At 37.0% G+C, this 22,338-nt stretch overlaps 1 protein-coding gene across 2 annotated transcripts in view; it reads left to right on the top strand.

The window, feature by feature from the left end:
- Positions 1–1,334: 1,334 nt before the first annotated feature.
- LOC133304679 (rRNA biogenesis protein RRP5) overlaps positions 1,335–22,338 on the top strand; it is a 43,744-nt gene continuing 22,740 nt past the window's right edge. The window contains exons 1-17 of one of the 2 annotated variants that reach the window (XM_061504734.1): positions 1,335–1,597; positions 1,686–1,891; positions 2,405–2,545; positions 2,709–2,879; positions 3,311–3,410; positions 3,521–3,639; positions 3,739–3,861; positions 3,980–4,051; positions 5,007–5,099; positions 6,037–6,150; positions 6,289–6,411; positions 8,071–8,256; positions 8,354–8,428; positions 14,848–14,984; positions 16,341–16,475; positions 16,730–16,869; positions 16,954–17,019. In XM_061504734.1, coding sequence (XP_061360718.1) covers positions 1,408–1,597; positions 1,686–1,891; positions 2,405–2,545; positions 2,709–2,879; positions 3,311–3,410; positions 3,521–3,639; positions 3,739–3,861; positions 3,980–4,051; positions 5,007–5,099; positions 6,037–6,150; positions 6,289–6,411; positions 8,071–8,256; positions 8,354–8,428; positions 14,848–14,984; positions 16,341–16,475; positions 16,730–16,869; positions 16,954–17,019 — 2,191 coding nt within the window. In that variant the 5' untranslated portion in view covers positions 1,335–1,407. Of the gene's footprint in view, positions 1,598–1,685; positions 1,892–2,404; positions 2,546–2,708; positions 2,880–3,310; positions 3,411–3,520; positions 3,640–3,738; positions 3,862–3,979; positions 4,052–5,006; positions 5,100–6,036; positions 6,151–6,288; positions 6,412–8,070; positions 8,257–8,353; positions 8,429–14,847; positions 14,985–16,340; positions 16,476–16,729; positions 16,870–16,953; positions 17,020–22,338 lie in introns of those variants that run through there. The other variant, XM_061504735.1, reaches the window with a different exon arrangement.

Raw genomic sequence — 22,338 nt, 5'->3', positions numbered from 1 at the left:
TTGCTACCTACGCAACTTTTGTAGTCATTATTACGCATAAATTTTCATCAATGTTTAGTTCAAGGAATCCTAACTAGCATATTTAAAATCTGTTATGTATTTTTATTTTTGATCTGGATGTCCCCTCAAGCTTCAACTCTTTGAGTTGGCTGTAGGACTAATTCCAAGTCAGATCTTAATCATAATTAAAACTTTTTGCCCCTCTCCAAAGATATATTTGATGGGGATCAAACATAGGTTTTTTGTTGTATATTTGGTCTACTGCTTCTAACGCTAATCATTTAATTATTTTTTAAATGTAATATATAATTGGAGATAAAAAATAATAATTTATTATATTTATAATAATTAAAGTTTAAATATTGTTTTTAAGAAAGGCATACAGTATCTGCATAGGCATTTTTTTTTAATCTTACACTACTTCGTGTAAAGTCTATTATAATTTAAATTATCAATTGAATCACAGTGTGCGATTATCTCATTTTATTAATGAAAGGAAGATCAACAAACCAAACTTCAAAAATACTGAGAGTTTAAGTGAGATGGATATGGTAATTAATGGTTCAGGTATATGGAGATTGTTGTAAGGTATATTATATATGCCACAACTATATGCAAGAGAAAGATCTCTATCTCTGTAGGCAAGAAAGGAATAAGGTTTTGAAGAGCTCCACCAGTGGGGCTTCTTATAAATAAAAGGAAAAAGTTCAAATAACTCCTTGTGGTTTTTATTTGAATCACTTACTCTTTTATGGTTTTTTTTATCATTTATCTCCTTGTGTTATTTTTCATCCAAGTTACCCTTAATAGTGTTTATTTTTTCTCTTCTTTTCATATAGCCCCACACACTTTTATATGTGTAAGAGATAAAATTATCTTCGATAACATGAAAAACATTGATCCTTTAAAAAAAACCTAAGTACAAGGTGATTTTATATAATTTGCCCTTCAAATTATAAATCAAAAGTAATAATTTTTTTTTTTTTTGAAGTCATATCATGTATATTTAATTTTAAATAATAATATTATCATTAAAAAATATATTAGATGCTACATCAAATTCGCCCAATGCGCCTTTGACCCACATAAAATGGGAAAAATTTCCCATGCTGCTGCACAATGACAAATTTTTTGGTCTTAATTGATGAACCGGTAAATCAACAATAACTGTCTGGGCTTACTTAAATTCATTTGCTGGAGCGGGCTTGGGTCTGGGCTTTGTGAGTTGTTTAAACTAGGCTTTTTGGACAAGGGTTAGTGGCCCATTGTGTTATATGTGTTCACTTGTGTTCTTGCACTCACTTTTTATGCCTCCTTCTTCCCAACCTAAAACCATTTCTAAACCCTGCTCCTTCTCCACCTTCAAGTGAAGCACAAGCTTGTTCTTGAATCTAAGAAACAATAGATATGGCACCACACGATAAAAAATCGCTTAAGAAGAACAAGAATAAGGACTCAGTTGACAAGCCAAAAATGGATAAAGCCTCGAAGAAAATATTCAAACCCAGGAGGGAGCAAAACGACGCCGCCGCCGCCGCCGCTAAGTCTGAAGCACTCGCTTTGCAGCTCGAAGACGAAGTTCCCGATTTCCCCAGAGGTTTGGAATGATCTTTACACGGTTTTGATTTTCCCTTATTTTGTAACTTAGGATTTGATTGAATGTGAACTTGTGTTGTTTCCGTTAGGGGGAGAATTTTTTGTGAAGCGAAGGAATGGAAGAGAAGATTATGATGAGTTTGGGGATGAGGAGCAATCATGGAAGACGAAGAAGAATAAGAAGGGGAAAAATGTGTTGAGGAAGAGTAATGAACCCGCAGATGATTGGGGCTTGCTTTCCAGCGATGTTATTGCCGGAAAACTACCGCGGCGTGTGAATAAAATTACTCTCAAGGTAAGGTTTAGCAAGTTTAGAATGGAGGATGCGTGTTGATTATTTATTTTATTTTAATTTGATAGCTACCTTAATGTTATCACCTTATTGGTTATTTTTGATATATTTTGTGTTAAGTGTGATGAATGAGTTATTCTGCTTTGTAGAGATGAAATTTAACATGTAATTCGTAGAAAAAGAACACATCTCTAGTGAACTGCCATGGTATATGGCATCTGTATAAATCACTATATATATAGAACTTGGAAAATTTTGGTTTCGTGATTGAGGGTTGAATTTGTATGTTTTATGTCATGATGAATTAAAATAACTGCTAAAAAAAAAAAAAAAAATTTTTAAATTTTCATTCAATTTTACAATCGGGATGTTCAAATTGAGCTTTATAATAGGCTTATAGTCTTATTTTTAATATTTAGCCCTTTTTCTTATTTGGCTGATTGACATCATGCCTTAGGATTCTTTTTGTCTGTGCATGTGCTGTGCTTAAACTTTCCACTCTTGTATGTATGCCAGAATATAACTCCTGGAATGAAGCTTTGGGGAGTTGTTGCTGAAGTAAATGATAAAGACCTTGTAGTTAGTCTACCTGGGGGTTTACGTGGTTTAGTTCATGCTTCAGATGCATTGGATCCTATTTTCGACGACACAATTGAGGTTTGCAATAAGCTTTTCTGTCAAATTCGCATTGGATTGCCTCTCACTCTCCTTACACGTTCTCTTAATTAGTGGCTCAACACAATTTTGTAATTATTTTTTGCTATTGTTATTTACCCGTCAGTTTTTGAGCTCACTTTCTCTCTGTCTCTCTCTCGGTCAGGTTGGGGAAAGTTTCCTTTCTAGTGTATTTTGTGTTGGGCAGCTGGTTTCTTGTGTTGTGTTGAGATTGGATGATGACAAGAAAGAGAAAGGAAGTCGGAAAGTTTGGCTTTCTTTGCGTCTCTCTTTGTTGCACAAGAACTTCAACTTGGATGTTGTTCAGGAAGGCATGGTATGTCATTATTTTATGTATGGAATTATTTGTTGTAAACTTTTTTTTTATTGGTCATCTACAATAGGATTTAGTTTTCTCCTTTAATTGGGGTTGTCAATTGTGTAATACATGGAGCCAGCTATATGCATCTCAAGGTAAAAGTCATCTATAAGAATAATCTCAATAACTTTTAAGTAACCCTGTGATGACCCTTTAGCTCAGTTTTTTTTTTTTTTTTTTTTTTTTTAAGTATCAACATGAACATCACCTTTATACCAAATTAGTTGGGGTCGGTCGATTTTTGCGAGCATATGAGATCCAGTTTGTTTGCTAATCTCGAATTATTAGGCATCCGTATTTGTATCTGTACTAAGCATTTAAACTTATATGGATCTAGGTATCAATTGACAATGCTTGTGCCTACTTATTTGTACATTGCATATATACAGGTCCTTGCTGCATATGTGAAAAGCATTGAAGACCATGGTTACATTCTTCATTTTGGTTTGCCTTCTTTCATGGGATTCTTACCAATAAATAGCTCTACTGGTAAACATAACTCAACTGTTGTGAATTTTAGTTGCTTCATATTGTCTGGTATGGTTAAACCAAACTCAATTTATGGTTTCTTTGCCTTTCTTTTGTTTAAATGCCTGTAGAAGGCCGGGGCAGTGAATTAAAAATTGGACAACTTCTGCAAGGTTTGGTCAGGAGCATTGATAAAGTTCGTAAAGTGGTTTACTTGAGTTCTGACCCTGATACAATGTCCAAAAGTGTGGTATGCTTCTTCTGTATTCATTATGTTGTCTTTTTGGTGTCTTTTTTATGGTTCCCACTTTCCCTTTTGATTGGTTTTTTCCTTGTGCATTTGATACAGAACAAGGATCTCAGAGGTATTTCTATTGATCTTCTAGTTCCAGGAATGATGGTTAATGCCCGTGTGAAGTCAATCCTCGAGAATGGTGTTATGTTATCATTTCTCACATACTTCACTGGAACTGTAAGTATATACTGCATTTGTTGTAATAAGAATGCATAAATGTAATTTTGAGTAAATAAATTATCCTGACCAAACCGATGCCTTCACGAAATTAATTTTTGGAATCTTTTTACTGCAGGTTGATCTGTTTCATTTACAAAATATATATCCTGCAACAAACTGGAAGGAGAAGTACAATGAATCTCAGAAGGTACTTTTGAATTCCACCTTTGCATGCAACTTTTATCACACCCAATTTCTTGAATTGTATCGCTGTTTTTTGCTTTATGTACTGAAATACTTCTGTTGCAAGATCTTTGAGTATAACTTAGTAAGTTATTAAGTGCCAAGCTTTTTTCAGGTACATATGCATAATCTGATTTTCCAGTGGAAAAATCTTTCTGATGCCTTTGCATGTTTAGTAATAGTTTGCATTAGCATCTTTCTTATCTCTCTCTTTTTCAAGAGAGACAAAGACACCATTTCAGCTGAAAATGATATGGAATTTGACTGTAGTGTAAAACAAGCAATCCATTATCCATTAGAAGGTTCTCGCAGTCTAAAGGTCTTCCAAATTCTCTCTTTAACTGGTGCTAGGGCTGTATAATTTAAGTACATGCTCATTATGTTTATAAATAAAAGTGGATTCGCACACATTTAAGATACAAGTTTTTTTGGTGAAAGTTTCTTTTTTCTTTCTATCAAAAGAAATTATCCTTGTTTTATTCCGATCCGCCCCTCCCAAGTAAACATTATGTTGTAAATATTAGAATTTTATCAATTTATTTGTATTAGCTAGAATACTTTAGAAGTGTATTTTGGGCTTAGCCCATTAGGTCTTTCAGTACTCTTTAAATAGAGAGCTCTTGTACAGATATTATACAATTCAATAATATACAAATCTTCTTTTCAAGTTCTTATTTTCAAGTCATTAGTTGTGTACCTATTAGTTCTTTGGTTTGGCATTGCTGAATTTCTGATTGCAGTCATAATGCATCATCATGTTGGTTGTAGCTTCATATTTACTTCTCAACCGTGATAGACATCAACACACATTGAGTTCGAGAAATGATTTGTGTTTTCAGCCGATGCTGTCTTTTGTGCTATATTGCAAGTCATCTCCTTTGAAATTTACATTTCAATTTTTCTTATTGCCTCTTATGTAGGTTATTTCTCGGATATTATTCATTGATCCATCAAGTAGAGCTGTTGGTTTGACGCTGAATCCTCATCTTATTCAGAATAAGGCCCCTCCCTCTGTAAGTATGGTGGTCTTATATGTTGTTGGTGCTCTATGGATGGGATATTTCATCCCATGGAATGGATTCTGTAACTATTTTTTCTCCTCTTTCCTGCTGTAATAACCAATCCATGTTGTTAACTTTTGTGTTTCTTGTCTAGTGCTTCCAAATTTAGATTGTTGTTGATCACAGAATATGATTTGGATTCGACTTAGCAAAAAAAAAGGAAAAGATAATATATATCTAAAAAAAAATACAACCAATTTCGTTGCGTAACTAGATGACAAAACAACAAATTCATTAACTAAAGAAAAATATCCAAGTTCTTTAATATAATTAGTAGGACTCCGAGACAATAACTAGCATTGCATTCAAAACAATACTAAAATCAATTGTATGCTACAAAAGTGAAGGGTTCAAAGTTCGAACAGGTCTGTACTAGAATAGTCTGTCATTTCTCTCGAACCAATTTATCAAATACAGTCAATTCCCTATGTACAAGTTACATAGCTATGAAGTTTCTATTATTTATGTTAGTCAGGTGTGTAGCCTAAAAGAATGCCTTGAAATTTACACAAGAAATGGTGCCCTTTTAAACATCATTGAATCTTTGTGATGGGGTGATTCTAATAATCACATGAATGTAGGAATTCTGACTAGTTTTTGTCCCCTACCCTGATAGTTTGGAGGCTCTAAGTCTGTGTAAAGCTTTGTTAAATGGTGTTTGTGTTAGGTGCTATAGCAGATCAGATATAAGCAGTAATTTAATACCACATTGCTAAGTTACTTGTATAGTTTGAAATAGGCTTTTCTTCTCTTTGTAAAAATCTCTCTCTCTTCCCCCCTCTTCTGACAACATTGTTTGTTGATAATTTGCCAAGTTGGTATTGTGTTTATACAAGTTAATGATCATGTGTACCATGTAAGAGACTGATGAAATGACTTTTCTGTTCAGCATGTTAAAATTGGAGATATATATGACAACTCAAAAGTTGTCAGGGTGGATAGAGGATCAGGACTATTGCTTGAAGTTCCATCAATTCCTGAGTCAACTCCAGCTTTTGTCAGTGTATGTTGTTTCTGAACAAGTTCTGATGATGCAGGCCTTTTACAATATGAATTTTGAATGGTCAAAAACATTAGAATAACAATTAAGCCTTAACCCACCAGGCAAAGTGAGAATGATAATTGAAATTATTACTGACAGATATCTGATATTGCTGAAGAGGAGATCCAGAAGCTTGAGAAGAAGTTCAAGGCAGGAAATCATGTTCGAGTTCGTATTCTTGGGTTAAGGCATTTGGAAGGGCTTGCTACAGGGGTTTTGAAGGTTGTCATTCTACTTTCATTTAATTTCTTAAATATGATAAGCATCTGTAATTGAATGATTGCAGTAGTTCTCTTTTCTGTTGGTATTTCACTTGCACCACATTCTTATCACCTTACATAGGTCTTTTGTTTGGAGAATAGTTTAGAAGTTAAATCAAACAAATATTGGGCTTGGCATTCAACATCATTAAGCTGTCAAGGTCAAGGGGGATTGTTATTTATATATGATTCCCTTATTAGCTGGCCAAATTTGGTATAAGGACAAGATATGTTATACTTATTAAGTCATGTTTCATAAATTCTAATGTAAATTACACTCTCCTCCCGAGAGATGCTCATATTACATTGCCCTCTTTATTTTGAAAAGTTACACTCATTTTCCGAGAGATGAAAATGTGCCACACGTTAGTGCATTTGAAGGTAATCAACCCTCTTAGCATTGATGAATAACTATGAATGATCCTCCCAGGGGAATTATTACTCTTTCTATGACTCTCAAGTGTCAAATGCAACTAGTTTTGAATTCCTACTATCAACTTTGGGACTTCAAAGATGAAACTAAGTTTTGAACACCTCCACTATCAGTTTGAGATTTGACCAAAAATCTTTATTTTATCTTCTAAAGTGCCAAAGTTGATAGTAGGGGGTTCATAATTACTGGCTGATGATGCTAAGAGTTGCAAAGGGAAAAAAACTGCCCCTAAGAGACTTGTTCACATTAAGATGGATTTAAGTATAATTGTACAAAACATATTCATCTCTTAGCAGAAGGGAGTGCATTTTTTCAAAGTAGAGAAGAGGGCTCTGTAATTTAAGCATCTCTTGGTGGAGGGGAGTGTAATTTACCCTATAATCTACTCTGTCCTATGTGTCTGTACATCAGTGCAGTTTACCCTCTGTCTAATTGCTGTAGACTATGTACCTGGGATTTCACACAGTTGTATCATTGTTAAACTCTTTTGAGCTTATATGTATCTATTTTTCTGTGTTTATGTGCATTTGTACTTTTAGGAGGTCAGCCTTATAATGGACAGAAGAGTTCTCTCATTCAAGAGTTCTTAATTCTTATGATTGTATTGAGTGCTTGGAAATAAATTTTAATGGTACTAATCTCTTGTGGAAATATAAATGGTTATAGTTGTTTATAATTGTTAAATAGTGAGCTTTCTACGAATTCTTTCAGTTGAAAGTCCACTTTTTAAAAACAAGCTGTTCATTTATTTCCCCATGTTAGATTATTGCCAATCTTTTCATTCATCAATACGTTCTACATTTTGTTATAAAAGCTTCGTGTTGTGCTCTCCACTGTTTTCTTTTGATGAGTGGCTTGGCTTGTGTGTCTATCCCATAATCATATTGGGAAGTAACTGGAGTGGGCTCTTTGAACCAGAGGCCATATAATTAATTCATTCTATATTTGATGATTCTTCTCTAAATCTAATATGTTAAATTTGCTGAAGGTTGCAAATTAATAACATTTCTTATCCATATTTTTTAAAAAAAAGAAAAATCTTAGATGCCTAAACTGAGCTAGTCTGTTGTTTCTATGTATAATGATTTTCTGTGTGGATATCATTTTAAGTGAGATGTTATCTGGAATAATGTGAATTTGTAGGAAGTTTTAATTTGGTCTTCTTTATGTTTTTTTCATATCAAGCAGGCTAGTGCTATTGGAGAGGCAGTATTTACTCATTCTGATGTTAAGCCGGGGATGGTGGTGAAGGCTAAGATTCTTTCAGTTGACAGCTTTGGCGCCATTGTGCAAATTCCTGGTGGTGTGAAGGCACTTTGTCCTCTTCGACATATGTCTGAACTGGAAATTGCAAAGCCTGGAAAAAAATTCAAGGTTCTATTTTAGCTATGTATGCATTTTGATTTTTCGTTACCTGATGGGACAAATGAGACATTTCATAACTGAAGCCTTTGCCTGGATTGTGGTACAGGTGGGAGCTGAATTGGTTTTCCGTGTGCTTGGTTGCAAGTCAAAAAGAGTGACAGTTACACACAAGAAAACCCTCGTATGTTTCTGTGTGTACTCTTCTCCAGTTTGTTCAATGTCCTAATAAACATTTTTTTTTTCCTTTTTTCTATTTTACATCCAGTACTAGCCCTTATGCTTTTTTTTCCCTTCCTTTGGATAGAAGAATTATTATGCATTAAAAGAGGAAGGAGAGGCACATGGTTGAGGGTAAGATATTCTTGGTAGGGACAGTGACCATTGTGCCCTTTTTTTGAATAAAATATGCCGAAATGCCACGAGAATAAGAAAGTTTGCCAAAATGCCACTTTGCAAAACTTGCTACTACCGCCAGCGAGTATAGTGTGGCCACGTGGCACGTTTGCTAAGGCCACCAAACTCGCTACTAGTTATAGCGAGTTAAGTGGTCAAATCAGTCAGTCTCATTTCTGCTTTTCAGTGACACGTGGAGGAGAGAGATAAACTCGCTGTACTGTGTAGCGAGTAAAGTCTCAAAAATTACTTTTTGAATTGCATGTCTGACACGTGTCATAAGTATCAGAGAGTGAGGGAGAGAACGGGAGAGAATGAGAGAAAGTCATTGTGTAATATTGAATAATCTGAAATCTGTTCTGATACAAAGAGAAAGCTCTATTTATAGAGCAAGGCAATGACTCAAAACTGAGTCAGCATATTAACAATACTAACTAACTACTAACTGAATAGCTGAGAAGCTATCAGATACAAGCAGATGTAAACATGCTAAAATACAACGCTAAGCTGAAGCTAAAAGCTATGCTATTTACTAATACCTTTCCGCAAACTCAAGGAGGCTTGGATGTAAGTAAGGAGCTATCCAAGACCTTGAGTTTGGTTCTTAAATCAGCAAAATGAGTAGAGGACATAGGCTTTGTCAACGTGTCGGCAACTTGATCAGACGAAGGAATATGGGAAACAACCAATTCCTTGTTAAGAACTCGTTGACGAACAAAGAAGATATCCAGTTCCATATGCTTGGTTCTGGCATGAAGAACAGGGTTGCGAGTGGAGCAACTGTGCTTATATTATCGTAGAACACATGAGGGTCAGAGTAATAATGAGAGCCAATCCAGAGAGCTTACAACCAGCAGGCATAGGAGAAGGGATGCCTTATGCTTCTTGCATAGAAGCTCTAGCAAGTAAGTCTCGAATATACTTGGATTGAGACAACATCAAAGTGTTCGAACCAGTCTTCTTAACCTCAACACCAAGAAAATAGTCTAGGTTGCCCAAATCTTTCAAAGCAAACTGAGCATTAAGTTGTGTGATCAAATGACTGATGAAGGAAGGATTAGATCCAATGACTATAATATCATCTACATAGATGAGAACATAAGTACATCTTGAGGAAGAACAAAGGATGAATAAATCACAACAGCTTGCCTTGAAGCCAAAAGCTAGAATACACCCCTTCAGTTTATCAAACCAAGCACAGGGTGCTTGCTTAAGACCCTAAAGAGCCTTGTTAAGCTTGCAAAGCAACTATTTATTAGAGTGCTCAAAACCAAGGGGCTGCACCATGTACACTTCTTCTTCAAGATCACCATTTAAGTTTGCATTATTGACATCCAATTGCCTAAGAATCTAGCCATAAGTGAGGGCCAAAGTAAGCATAATTTGGATGGTTATTGACCATTGGGCTAAAAGTCTCATTATAATCAAATCCAAACTGTTGATGGAAACCCTTTGCAACGAGTCTTGCCTTATACTTGTTTATGGATCCATCGGGATTTTCCTTAAGTCTAAAAACCCATTTGCAGCCAATGGTAGACTTGTTAGAAGGCAAAGGGACAAGAGTTCAAGTATTGTTAGCTAATAAAGCAATGTATTCGGTTTTCATAGCCTCAAGCCAAGGGGGACTGCAAAGAGCCTGTTTAACTGAGGTTGGTTCTATATGTGTGAGAGAAGAGCATGAGCTCGAGCAAGAGTCTTTGATCTTGTTTGAATAGAATGTGTAGGAGAAGGAGGAGGTAAAAATTCAGAAGTGGAAAACTCATGTGAAGAAGATGTGGAGGAAACATGTTAACTAACTAAAGAGGAGGGAGTGGGGGAGTTTCTGACAGAGGCTGTGTCTGAACTGACAGAAGCAAAATCTGGATTGGCAGAGGCCAAAACTGGACTGCTAGATGAAGATGAGGGCACTGAACCTGATGGACTATGTTGACTGTAACTGGGTGAAGCAGGAGAAGATGCTTGTATAGGAACAAAGGAACTTGAGGACTGATGATGTGGTGACTGGGCAGGAGAAGAATTTGCAACAGGTTGGGTACTAGAAGAGTTACTGGGTGATGAAACATCTTGAATAAAAAGAGGAATGGAATGGGAAACAGATGGAGAAGGTGCAATAACAGACTTTGCTCATGAACTGGCATAGGGGAACAAATATTCATTGAAGATGACATCTTTAGAAACAAAGGTTCTCCCATCTCTATTTTGGCAAATGTAACCTCTGTGGCTAGAGGAATATCCAAGAAATACACATTCTTGGGATCTATATTCAAGCTTATATTTGTTATAAGGCCTAAGGAAAGGAATGCAAGTACAACCAAAGGCTTTTAGAAACTTATAATTAGAAACTTATAATCAAGTTCATTTTTGTAAAGTTTGATATAAAGGACTTCAAAGTATATGAATGCAGTGGGTAAACGATTTATAAGGAAAGTGGCAGAACTAAAGGCATAATCCCAGAATTTCATAGGGAGAGATGCATAAGAGAGGTGTTAAACCAGTTTCAACAATGTGTCTATGCTTTCTCTCTACCACACCATTTTGATTATGTGTATGAGGGTAAGTTATTCTATGCAATATGCCATGAAGTTGTAAGTATCGAGTAAAGGAACGAAACTCCCCACCCCAATCAGTTTGAATAGCTCTAATAGAAGCTTGAAAATGGTTAGAAACCATAGAATGAAATTGCTTGAACACTGAGATGGCATCAGATTTTTGTTGAATGGGAAACAACCAAGTATACTTTGTGTGAGCATCATGAATTGTCAAGAGTAGATTTAATTAGGGATGGTCCCCAATGATCACTATAAATCAACTCAAAGGGAGAACTGTAAACAGTTTAAGAGGAAGGAGAATGTAATCTGTGAGCTTTGCCAAGACAGCATGAGGAACAAAAATCAAACTCACTTTTATTATCAAATGGAATTTTACATGAATTCAAAACATTCTTTAAGGTTACATGGTGAGGATTGCCTAATCGACTATGCCATAAGGAATATGCTGAATTAGAAATATGACTAGGCTGAGTACAAGTGAGAACATGAGAACTATTACAACTGTCAATTGATGAAACAAAATACACATGTGAATTATTACAAGTTGTAGAATCTCTAACAGGAAGTGGAATTTGAGGAAGTTGAACTCCTGGAAAGCTATAGTCCATCCTTGCTAACAGATCCTTCAAGGAGAAGCTTTTATGAGACTCCTGCAATTTAACAAGACATTTAATGGGATGAAACTCAAAATAAACTTTGTTATATGTGGCAAACTGACGAACTCTTAATAGGTTCTTCACTATCGAAGGAACAAGTAATATATTTTTGAGTTTAAATTGAGTTTGAAAATCAAAAGGAGACACAAACTGAGTTGAACCAACAAGAAGAATGGGCAAACCTTGTCCATTACCAATGAGAATCTGATCTGTACCAGAAAGTTGCTGGCTCTGAACAAGATTGGCAGGATTTGCAGTTACATGATGGCTAGCACCAAAATCAGGAAACCATTCAATTGTAAGAGCAAAGTTTGGAAGAGGCAGCAAGCCTGATTGTGAAGCAATCGTAGCTTGAGGTGCTGTATTTATTTGAGGACGCACATACTGACAGGATCTCTGTTGTGGAGGATTGAAATACTGCAAAGCATTCGAAGTCGGAGTCGAAATGTTTGGAACGAAATGTTCATCGAACCTATGCCAGCAGGAACGAATGTCATGTCCATATATGTAGCAAAGTTAGCAATATACATTGGAACGAGGTCCACGTCTTCTTCCTCTGTCATTCCTACCTCCAAACCTTCCTCGTCCTCTGTTTCCAGCGTTAGAAAGACCAGAATCAGGAGCATCATAAGTCTGGTTCATGCTCTGTTTTTCGTTCGGTAAAACAGAGACAAACAAAGGATTTCCTTCAGTCTGATTGTGAGTGACAACGACGTTTGCTGAGGCTGGTTTACTGATCAGGGACTCATTTTGCTTCAATAACAACTGTTCGAAAGCCATTAGCTCAATCGCTATGTCACCAACACCATAGGTTTTCTCACGTCCATAAGCCTTCGAGAATATACTCGATTTGATCCTCCATGGAAATGAGATTATTGATGGCTTTCAGCGAGTTACAAAGCGATTTGATCCTTGACAAATACTCAGAAATCGTTTTCGTACCTTTCTTCAACGTGCGAAACTCAGATATGAGATTTCTTGCCTTAGACTTCGTCATTCCATGAAACAACTTGTGGATCTTGTCCCAAGCTTCATGAGAGTGCTTGACTCCAACAATTTTGTTCACTATGGATTCAAAAAGTGTAGAGAGAAGCCAAATCAGTAGCATTTGATCTTGAGTGAGCCATGTCACAATCGTTGGTTTGACAGATTCACTATCTCGATCTTCTTTGGTGAGAAATTTTAATGGAATTTTTGGATTAATCAAGAAGCGTTGGAATTGATGTGTTGTGATTATAGGCTCTACAATCTGATTCCAGGAAAGGAAGTTATCCTTTGTTAGTTTGACAGAGATCTGATAGTTGAATAGGTTTGGAACTTTCTCCATTGACGAGATCTGTGAGCTCTGGTTTGAAATGTTTTTGCTGTTACGATTTTCTTGATCTTGTTTAGAGGATGAGGTTGTGGAAGTCATGAGAGAAGCTCAAAATGGATCAGGCCCTCAGAAAAGAGAGCTTTGATACCATATCAGAGAGTGAGAGAGAGAATAGAGAGAAAGTCATTGTGTAATATTGAATAATCTGAAATCTCTTCTGATACAAAGAGAAAGCTCTATTTATAGAGCAAGGCAATGACTCAAAGCTTAGTCAGCAGATTAACAATACTAACAAACTACTAACTGAATAGCTGAGAAGCTATCAGATACAAGAAGCTAAAAGTTATGCTATTTACTAATAATGAGTAGTAATAACTCGCAACATAGTGACGAGTACAGTGCAAACATGCACGTGGTCATACTGTACTCGTTGGCAGTTGTAGTGAGTTTTGCAACATGGCATTTTGCACAATTTCTGATCCCCGTGGCATTCCGCAGATTTTATTCAAAAAAGGGGCACAATGGTCACTGTCCCTTCTTGGTAATAATAAAGCAAAGGTACAATTTATCAACTCGAGTAGAGTAGTCAATAGCGGCAAATAGTGCTGCTATTGCACTGTGCGGAGTGTCGAGGCTCTTGGCTGCTACACGAATCTCGTAGCGTGATGTGAGTAGCGGCCAAAATCATGGCTGAACAGGGTATTATAGTGTCGCTATACCATCAAGTAGTGTCTACACTCTTTTCACGCCTCAGCCCTTCGTGTTCTAGCTCACCCAATTTTTTCCCAAACCACCCCTTTTCCGGCCAAGTCCACTCGTTTTCTGACCAAGCCCATTCATTTTGAGGCCAAGCTCACCCTTTTGCAGCTTCCTTTGTTCTGAGTGGAAACTTTCTTTGTCTTTCTACTTTTTGTTTTTTCTTTTTCCTGTTGTCTTTCTATTTTGTAAGTCAACCATCCTTCTATCTTTCTATTTTGTTTTATTTATTTTGTGTCTTTCTATCTTTTTGACAAGGGCAAAGAATGATCACCAGTGCAAAAGAGGAACTGACAATGAGAGGCTCATGCCAAATCTTGTAACTGGGGGTACATGAATGAATCGAATCAACACTTGAAAGAGAGGGATTCTAAGACTGTACAAGTATGAGACTGTACAGTTGGGGATAACTTATAAGAATTAATTGGTACTACCTATGCTAACAAAATGCATCTACTTTTCGGTAGCTTGAAACAGAAGAACTCCGTAGTTAAGTGTGTCAATGATGCCGAGAGTTGTGGAGAGAAAAACTGCCATCGAGAGGCTTGTTTACATTCAAATTGACTAAAGTGTAGTACATATTAGTTTCTCGGGGGATGGGATTGTTATTTACAAATATAATTTTCAGCTTGATTTCATCGTTTTCTCTCCATTATAGTTTGGTATTATCCCTCTTGTGAAGAACTTTGTATTTTTTGACTGGAGTATGTGGTGATACAGGTGTCATGCAGTACATTATAGTGATGTATTACCATGATCTTTTAAATTCCATATTTTCTATTATTACAGCCTTTAGTTGATGAAATATTTAGTGCGGCACTGGTTGGAAAGAAGAGAAGAGAGAGAGAGAGAGAGAGAGAGAGGGGGGGGGGTGGAAGGAGTTACATCTTTCCATATTCAATTCTGAATCAGGTATTTGATATTTTTACAGGTGAAATCGAAACTTGGGATTATTAGTTCATATGCTGATGCAGCTGATGGTTTGATAACTCATGGATGGATAACAAAGATTGAAGTTCATGGGTGCTTTGTACGGTTTTACAATGGGGTCCAAGGATTTGCTCCGAGGTAAGTTTCTGATTTGTCTGTTCTACACATTCCCAACTTCTGATACTTATTTCATGGTCATAGTCGGTTATATTTTGATGTTTGCTTAAATCATATAGCTTCTTTTAGTAATGGCCATCTTCATTACTTCATTCCTTTCTCTTAGCTAACTTATCATCTTCAAGATGTACCATTAACATGCCATTCTTGTATCATGGAGATTATTAAAGTTTGAAGCCATTTCCTCTTTTAAAAAAGATAAATAATATGTCGAATTGTACCAAAAAAATGCTCTAACTAATGAAGTGGTTTTTGGCAATGCATAGGGTTTAAAAATCTCTTTTCTGCAATTATTTTCTCTCTATTGTTTATTTGATCCTGTTTTTTATATGGTGTTGACAGATGATGTCTTATTGCTTAATTCTGTGCTTCTCTCTACTATTTATGACTTGTTTAGGGGGAAAAAATTTTATGATCACTTTTAAATTGAATTTTTTTTTTGGGTGCAAAAATTGGATATTTTACATGGATATTCCTGTGTCTGCATGTTCTCTTTGTTTGTTATTGTAATATAAAGTGAAGTATCGCCTTCATGGTCTGTAGTAGGTTTTTTTCTCAGATCATTTGTAAATAGCATATAGTACTGTGCAATATTTGCCAGTTTCAAGAAGATGAATATAGTTGTCCTATGTTGGGACTATGACAATTGGGCCCAAGTCCAGCAATGCAAAAAAGTCCTTTGCAGTTAGTTAGAGGAGAGAAAATACCCTTAACAGATTGGTGACAGGAAGGGTATATGAGTGTGGGTTAATTTGGAGGAGTTGATCCTCTGGGTAGTGTTATTTTGTCATTCCTGTAAGGCTGTTTCAGCTATTAGCATCTTTTTCTTCTTTACTCTGTAATTCGTGTTTGTAAGGAGCTGAGCCTCCAACGTTTCATTAATCTAGTAGATTTTGATTTGGTTTCTACCATCCTACTCATTTGGAATTGGCTGTATAATCCTTTCATTATGCTAGCTCCACTGTTAGGGTTCTCCTGATCCATATTCTTTGTTTACGTTGTATGGGTTCAGGTACTCTCATTTTAGTGATAATAATAATTTTCTTCTTTAATGAGAGGAAAGGTTAAATGTGTGAAGTTCTTTCTTTGTTTGTCCAATTTTAAAGAGGAGGAATCTCTGACTGTTCAGGCTTTTTTTCTTGTGCATTATCTCCCAGTTTTATGTTTTAGCATATTGAAAATTATTGAATATATGATGTAGTACATTCCAGTAATGATGTGAGTATAACTGCATTCACTCTTTCCGTATGATTCTACTTTCAATACTCACAAAATCTTGCTAGAACTAACTTATTCAATGTTTTGATTTAAGAGCAGATCTGAACTTGGATTAGAGCCAGGTGCTGATCCAGGTACAGTGTATAATGTTGGGCAAGTTGTTAAATGCCGGGTCATAAGTTCTATTCCTGCTTCACGGAGGATCAACCTTAGTTTCATAATAAAGCCCTCAAGGTTTGCTTCTTTTTACTTTCTTCCTTGCTTGGATCCCGGATCTTAAAATCATTACTGAATTTTTGAAGTGTATAATCATTAATAGTCTGTATTTTGTGGGAGCGTATCTTATTCTAGCTCAGAGTTTTCAAGTTTTATGAGAAGCTATCTGCAGAGTTATGTTGAGGGCTATGATTCAAATATGCAAGCAGGCACTGTCCTGGGGTAAATTTGTTATGAATTATGCTAATCCAATATGACGATTCAAATGGCAGGGTTACTGAAGATGATAAGGTTACTATAGGTAGCCTTGTTTCAGGAGTTGTTGACAGAATAACATCTAATGCCATTGTTGTTTATGTCAATGCAAATGCAAGGGGTACAATATCTATAGAGCACTTGGCAGATCATCATGGTAAAATTTCCCTTATGCTTGATAAAGGCTTTCCCATTGCTGCTTCCTCTTAATGGAATTGTTGATTAGCCACTTATTATGCAGGGCAAGCTATTTTGATGAAGTCCGTATTGAAGCCTGGGTATAATTTTGATCAACTACTGGTTCTAGGTACATTCAAGATATTCAGCATGTTCTTTATGTGCATGCATCTCTGCACCCTCCACTCCACCACAGATTTTAAAACCAAGATCTCATTGTATCCTGCTCCTGTCCCTGCTTTCTTTCCCTCCCCGTCTGCTTAACATATGCAGTTAGGTTACTTATCAGATCTTGCCAAAAGCCAAGAAGTGTATGTTAACTATTGAGCTATTTGCATGCATGTCAGCAAATAACTAACTATCTTAAAATGTTTAAGTTCCATTTCCGCCCCAATTGCCCAATAGCAGTGTAGTGATAAATTATCTTGCATTTTAACTTGTATTACCAATGACATCACAAACTTGATGCCTGGGCAAAGCTGTTAGAGAGGCATGACTTTTTAACAATCTCTGTGTGTGTGGGTAAGCTCAACAATATTCTTTTTATTGAGGTTTTAAACTCACTTTTTTTGCCTTGTTGGTAAAAGAGTTAGTGAACGTACCAATTTATGCTCATGGTTATATAGAATTATGACTCCAGTTGTTGTTTCTATTTCAGCATCTATTTCCTTGATAATCATTGCTGAACTTGAAATTACCTTATTTCAAGGTTTTCATCTTTTAGTGATATAGGAAGCAATTAGAATTTAGAATATTAGCATATACATTACTATTGTAAATATTAGAATTATTTAATCATTGTTTTGTATCATTATTTTGTAATAGTTAGAATACTCTAGAAGCTTATCTGGACTTAGCTCATTAGGTCTTTTTAGTCTCTTTAAATAGAGAATTCTGGTACAGTTATTCTTACAATTCAATTATATACAAATCCTTCTTTTCAATTTGGTATCAGAGCTCTTGATTCTGAGGGTTTTGCTTCCGCAAACCGCCGCTTTTAAAAGCGGAACCCTATTTGCCACTTGCCGCCATTGGAAAATTTTCCGGGGACCTTTTTTGGATCGAGAGGATTGTTGTTTCCCTCCGTTTTCTCAAAACTATCATTCTACGGAAGTTTCCCTATCACTGGACGACTAAACAGCTCCAAAATGACCAGACAGCACTAGCCCAGCTCCGATGAATGTCACACACGCTTTCACCTGCCAACAGTCCTTCTGCGCGTGACTCCCACGTGCCGACAGCTTCACTGGCACGGGACTGTGACTTTCCGTCGCGGACCACTTGGGTTCTGATAGCCTCTTGCTTTTTTCAGATCTGTGCTCATCTGTTTGATCCGACACTGTTTCAGAAGTGTATGAATGTATCTTTTTTTGTTTCTCAAAATTAGAATGTATGAATGTATTGTATTCAAATTGTATATAGAACTGCACAAAAGGCCTTTATTTAAAGAGGTTAAAAGACCTAATGGGCCAAGCCCAAATAACCTGCTAGAATAACAGAATAATAAATATACAATACAATTTAATACAATCTTATTTCTAACACTCCCCCTCAAGCTGGTGAGTATATATCATAAGCTCCCAGCTTGTTACATATATGATCTATTCGGGGACCTCTAAGAGCCTTGGTAAAAGCATCTGCAAGTTGATCACTGGAATTGACAAATGTTGTCTCGATCTTTCCTGACTGAATCTTCTCTCTAACAAAGTGACAGTCAATTTTATATGTTTGGTCCTCTCATGAAAGACTGAGTTAAGGATATATGTAATGCTGCTTGATTGTCACAAATGAGCTTCATGGGCTGCTGTTCACAGAGATGTAGTTCCTTAAGCAATTGTTTTAGCCAGATGAGCTCACAGGTTGCATTTCCCATTGCTCGATATTCTGTTTCTGCACTTGACCTGGCGACCACAGTTTGCTTCTTACTCTTCCAAGAGATCAAGTTTCCTCCGAGGAGAACACAATACCTCGAGGTGGATCGTTTGTCTGAAGGAGAACCTGCCCAGTCAGCATCTGAATAGCTAGACACCTTTGCATTCCCTTTATTTCTGTATAATATACCTCTTCCTGGTGCTCTTTTGATATATCGAAGAATCCTGATAACTGCATCCCAATGGGAGTCACAAGGAGAGTCAAGAAGTTGACTTGCCACGCTAACTGTAAAAGAAATGTCTGGTCTTGTCACAGTAAGATAGTTCAACTTTCCAACTAGCCGGCGATAACAACCAGGGTCTGCCAATGACTCCCCCTGTCTAGGTAATAGCTTAACATTAGGATTCATATGTGTATTAATAGGTTTACATCCCAACTTACCACTCTCATCTAGGATATCTTGTGCATACTTCCTCTGACAAATTGAAATGTCCTGCTTAGACTGTGCCACTTCGATCCTTAAGAAACATCAAAGTTTTCCAAGATCTTTGGTCTGAAACTGATTGAATAAATATTTTTTTAACTGATCAATTCCATTTTGATCGCTGCCAGTAATACTGATGTCATCAACATAGACCAGGAGATAAATGCACTGGCCAGAAGAGCTATGCCTATAGAAGACAGAATGATCGGCTTTTCTTCTGGTTAAGCCAAAGGATTGAATAGCAGAACTAAAGCGACTAAACCGGGTCCAAGGGGATTGCTTCAGGCCATATAAAGATTTACGAAGCTTACATACTGATGGAACCAGAAAAATAACATTGAAATTATAGAGATAATGGAGGCCATGCCTCTTTACATACACTAATTTGCAGAAAATAAACCCCAAGAAAGCCTCAACTCCCCCTCAAACCAAATACCTAGGCTTAAGAGTTCCCTAGAGGTCTCTCATTTCCCCACTAACCACTTCTGAATACATGAATAATGAAAACCCCACCCCCAAATCACTTTATATAACAACATCTCTCTCCTCTAACTAACTACTATGGACTCTTTTGCATTGCTGAACTTGGGCCCACTAATCATAGCCCATCAATACTCCTCTTTCAAAATTCACCTTGTCCTCAAGGTGAGGAAGAGAATAAGGGATGTAATTGAACATCCACCAGGATCCCATTGCTTGAAGCATATTGACCCAATTAGCAACTGCAACATTATCTGTTCCTGAATCATATTATCCAAAATCCACCCAGCTACAACAAACATATATTCGAGACTTGCATCCTCCTCTGTCTCTTGGGAGAATAAACGAACACCAGCTGGGTAAAAAAATCGCATTGGGTTGAGCTGTACAAACCCTGAGCCACCAGCTCTGTGTCTATTTCTTGTAGTGCTTAGTTGCTCTTCTGGTTGGGCTGACTTTATTGTGCCCCATTTCAGCTTTCCCCAATTGGCTGAACATTCAAGAGGGGGTTTGCAAGTTCCCAGAAGCTTGTCAAGAGGAGGGGAGTTTGAACGAACCTGGGTTGATGAATTTCCAATGTCACACATGAACCAGAAGTTGCGCCGCCGTCGTTCCGCCATCTCCATTGAAGACAGTCGCCGGAATCGTATAGTCCTCCGATCATCATTATCGTCTCCGTCAGTATTTCCCCCTCTGCCGTTTCTCGTCTTGCCTCTTTTTTTTGCGTTGCACCCTAAGTTGTAGTTGCCTTTGTTGGGCTGTGTTTGCATCCCCTTGGTACTGATGGGGTTAATTAAATTGGGCCCTCTATTGTAAGGCCCATTACTAGAATCAGCCCCTTCCCCATTTGTTTCCTCAATTAAATTATAGGATCGGGTCGTGATTGCAGAATGTTGACCCAAACCAAGCCCGTTTCCAATAAAACCACTTCTGCCCCAACCGGTCACCACCTTCCCTGCGACCATCATCGTTTCTTCGCTTCTCTGCACTTTTTCTTCTTCAAATCTGACTTCGTCTGCTTCTTCCTCTCCATCTTCTTCATCTCCCTGCGCCTCTTTTCCTTTTTCTCCCATTTCTTCTGCGGTATTTTCTTTTTCATTTTTTTTTTCTTTTTTCTGCTTTGTTGGCTGATGCTGTTGTGTCTTCATTTGCTTCTTCCTTTGCAATTTCCACCCCTTTTTCAATTATTTCTGCTCCTTCCTTTTCTGTTTTATCAATTCCTTCTACTTTTTTTGCACTTTTATTTCTTTTTTCTTCTTTTTTTTTCTGTTTCTTCTTCCTTTTTTTCTGTTTCTTCTTTCTTTGCTTCGATCTCTATTTTTTTAGCAAAAGTTACTGCTTCTTTCTCTTTGCCTTCCTTGATTTGTTCCTTGGCTACTTTATCACCATCAATTGCTGGATCTGATTCTCCATCATCTACCAATAAAACTTCTTCAAGTTTGCGGTAAGATTTAACCACTTCCAACCTTGATACCAATTGAACGCACTCCCTCTTAGCCCTCTCACCGTTTCCCTATATTTTTTATCTTCATTGATTCCTTTGATCTGGAAATATTGTTCCAAATCGATCAGCCATCCCCATGCATCATCTCTTTCTTCTCCAAAGAATTTTGGAACATCAGTAAATCTGAATTTCATTTCATTTTTTTTCTCTCTCTTTTTTTTTTTTTTTGGATCTGGACCAGAAAGCACTCCCTAGATCGGAAATGCTCTGATACCAAATTGATGGAACCAGAAAAATAACATTGAAATTATAGAGATAATGGAGGCCATGCCTCTTTACATACACTAATTTGCAGAAAATAAACCCCAAGAAAGCCTCAACTCCCCCTCAAACCAAATACCTAGGCTTAAGAGTTCCCTAGAGATCTCTCATTTCCCCACTAACCACTTCTGAATACATGAATAATGAAAACCCCACCCCCAAATCACTTTATATAACAACATCTCTCTCCTCTAACTAACTACTATGGACTCTTTTGCATTGCTGAACTTGGGCCCACTAATCATAGCCCATCACATACCATTCCAGAATTCTCCCCTTGAGCAATAAAACCTGGTGGTTGCTCCATATATACTTCCTCTTGCAAGTCACCATATAAGAAAACATTTTTGATATCAAGCTGTAAAAAGGGCCATTGATGAATGGCAACAAGTGCAAGAAACAGACGCATAGAGGCCATCTTGGCAACAGGAGAAAAAGTATCCCCTTAGTCAAGACCAAATATCTGAGTGTATCCCTTGGCCACTAAACGAGCTTTTGAGACGATCAATAGTGCCATCAGGAACAACTTTGACTGTGAATACCCATCGAAAATTGACAACTGATTTTTCAGCAGGAGCACGGACAAGATCCTATGTGCCATTGGAGTGAAGTGCTTGCATTTCATCAATCATTGCCTGGCGCCAACCCGGATGAGATAGTGCTTCACCTGTGGTTTTAGTAATAGAAACAGACGAAATACTAGAAACAAAAGTAAAATGTGATAAAGAAAGTCTATCATAACTTAAGAAACTGTAAAGTGGATGAGGTTACGAGTGGATCGAATACCTTTGCGAAGGGCAATGATAGTAATCTCTGGTGGAGGATCCGGAGGGGAAGAGTCAACAAGA

Source organism: Gastrolobium bilobum, unplaced genomic scaffold (genome assembly GCF_033153095.1).
Source record: "Gastrolobium bilobum isolate Gb01-03AN ecotype WA unplaced genomic scaffold, APGP_CSIRO_Gbil_v1 utg9112, whole genome shotgun sequence".
NCBI lineage: Eukaryota > Viridiplantae > Streptophyta > Magnoliopsida > Fabales > Fabaceae > Gastrolobium > Gastrolobium bilobum.
This window is presented reverse-complemented; position numbering and strand designations above follow the sequence as displayed.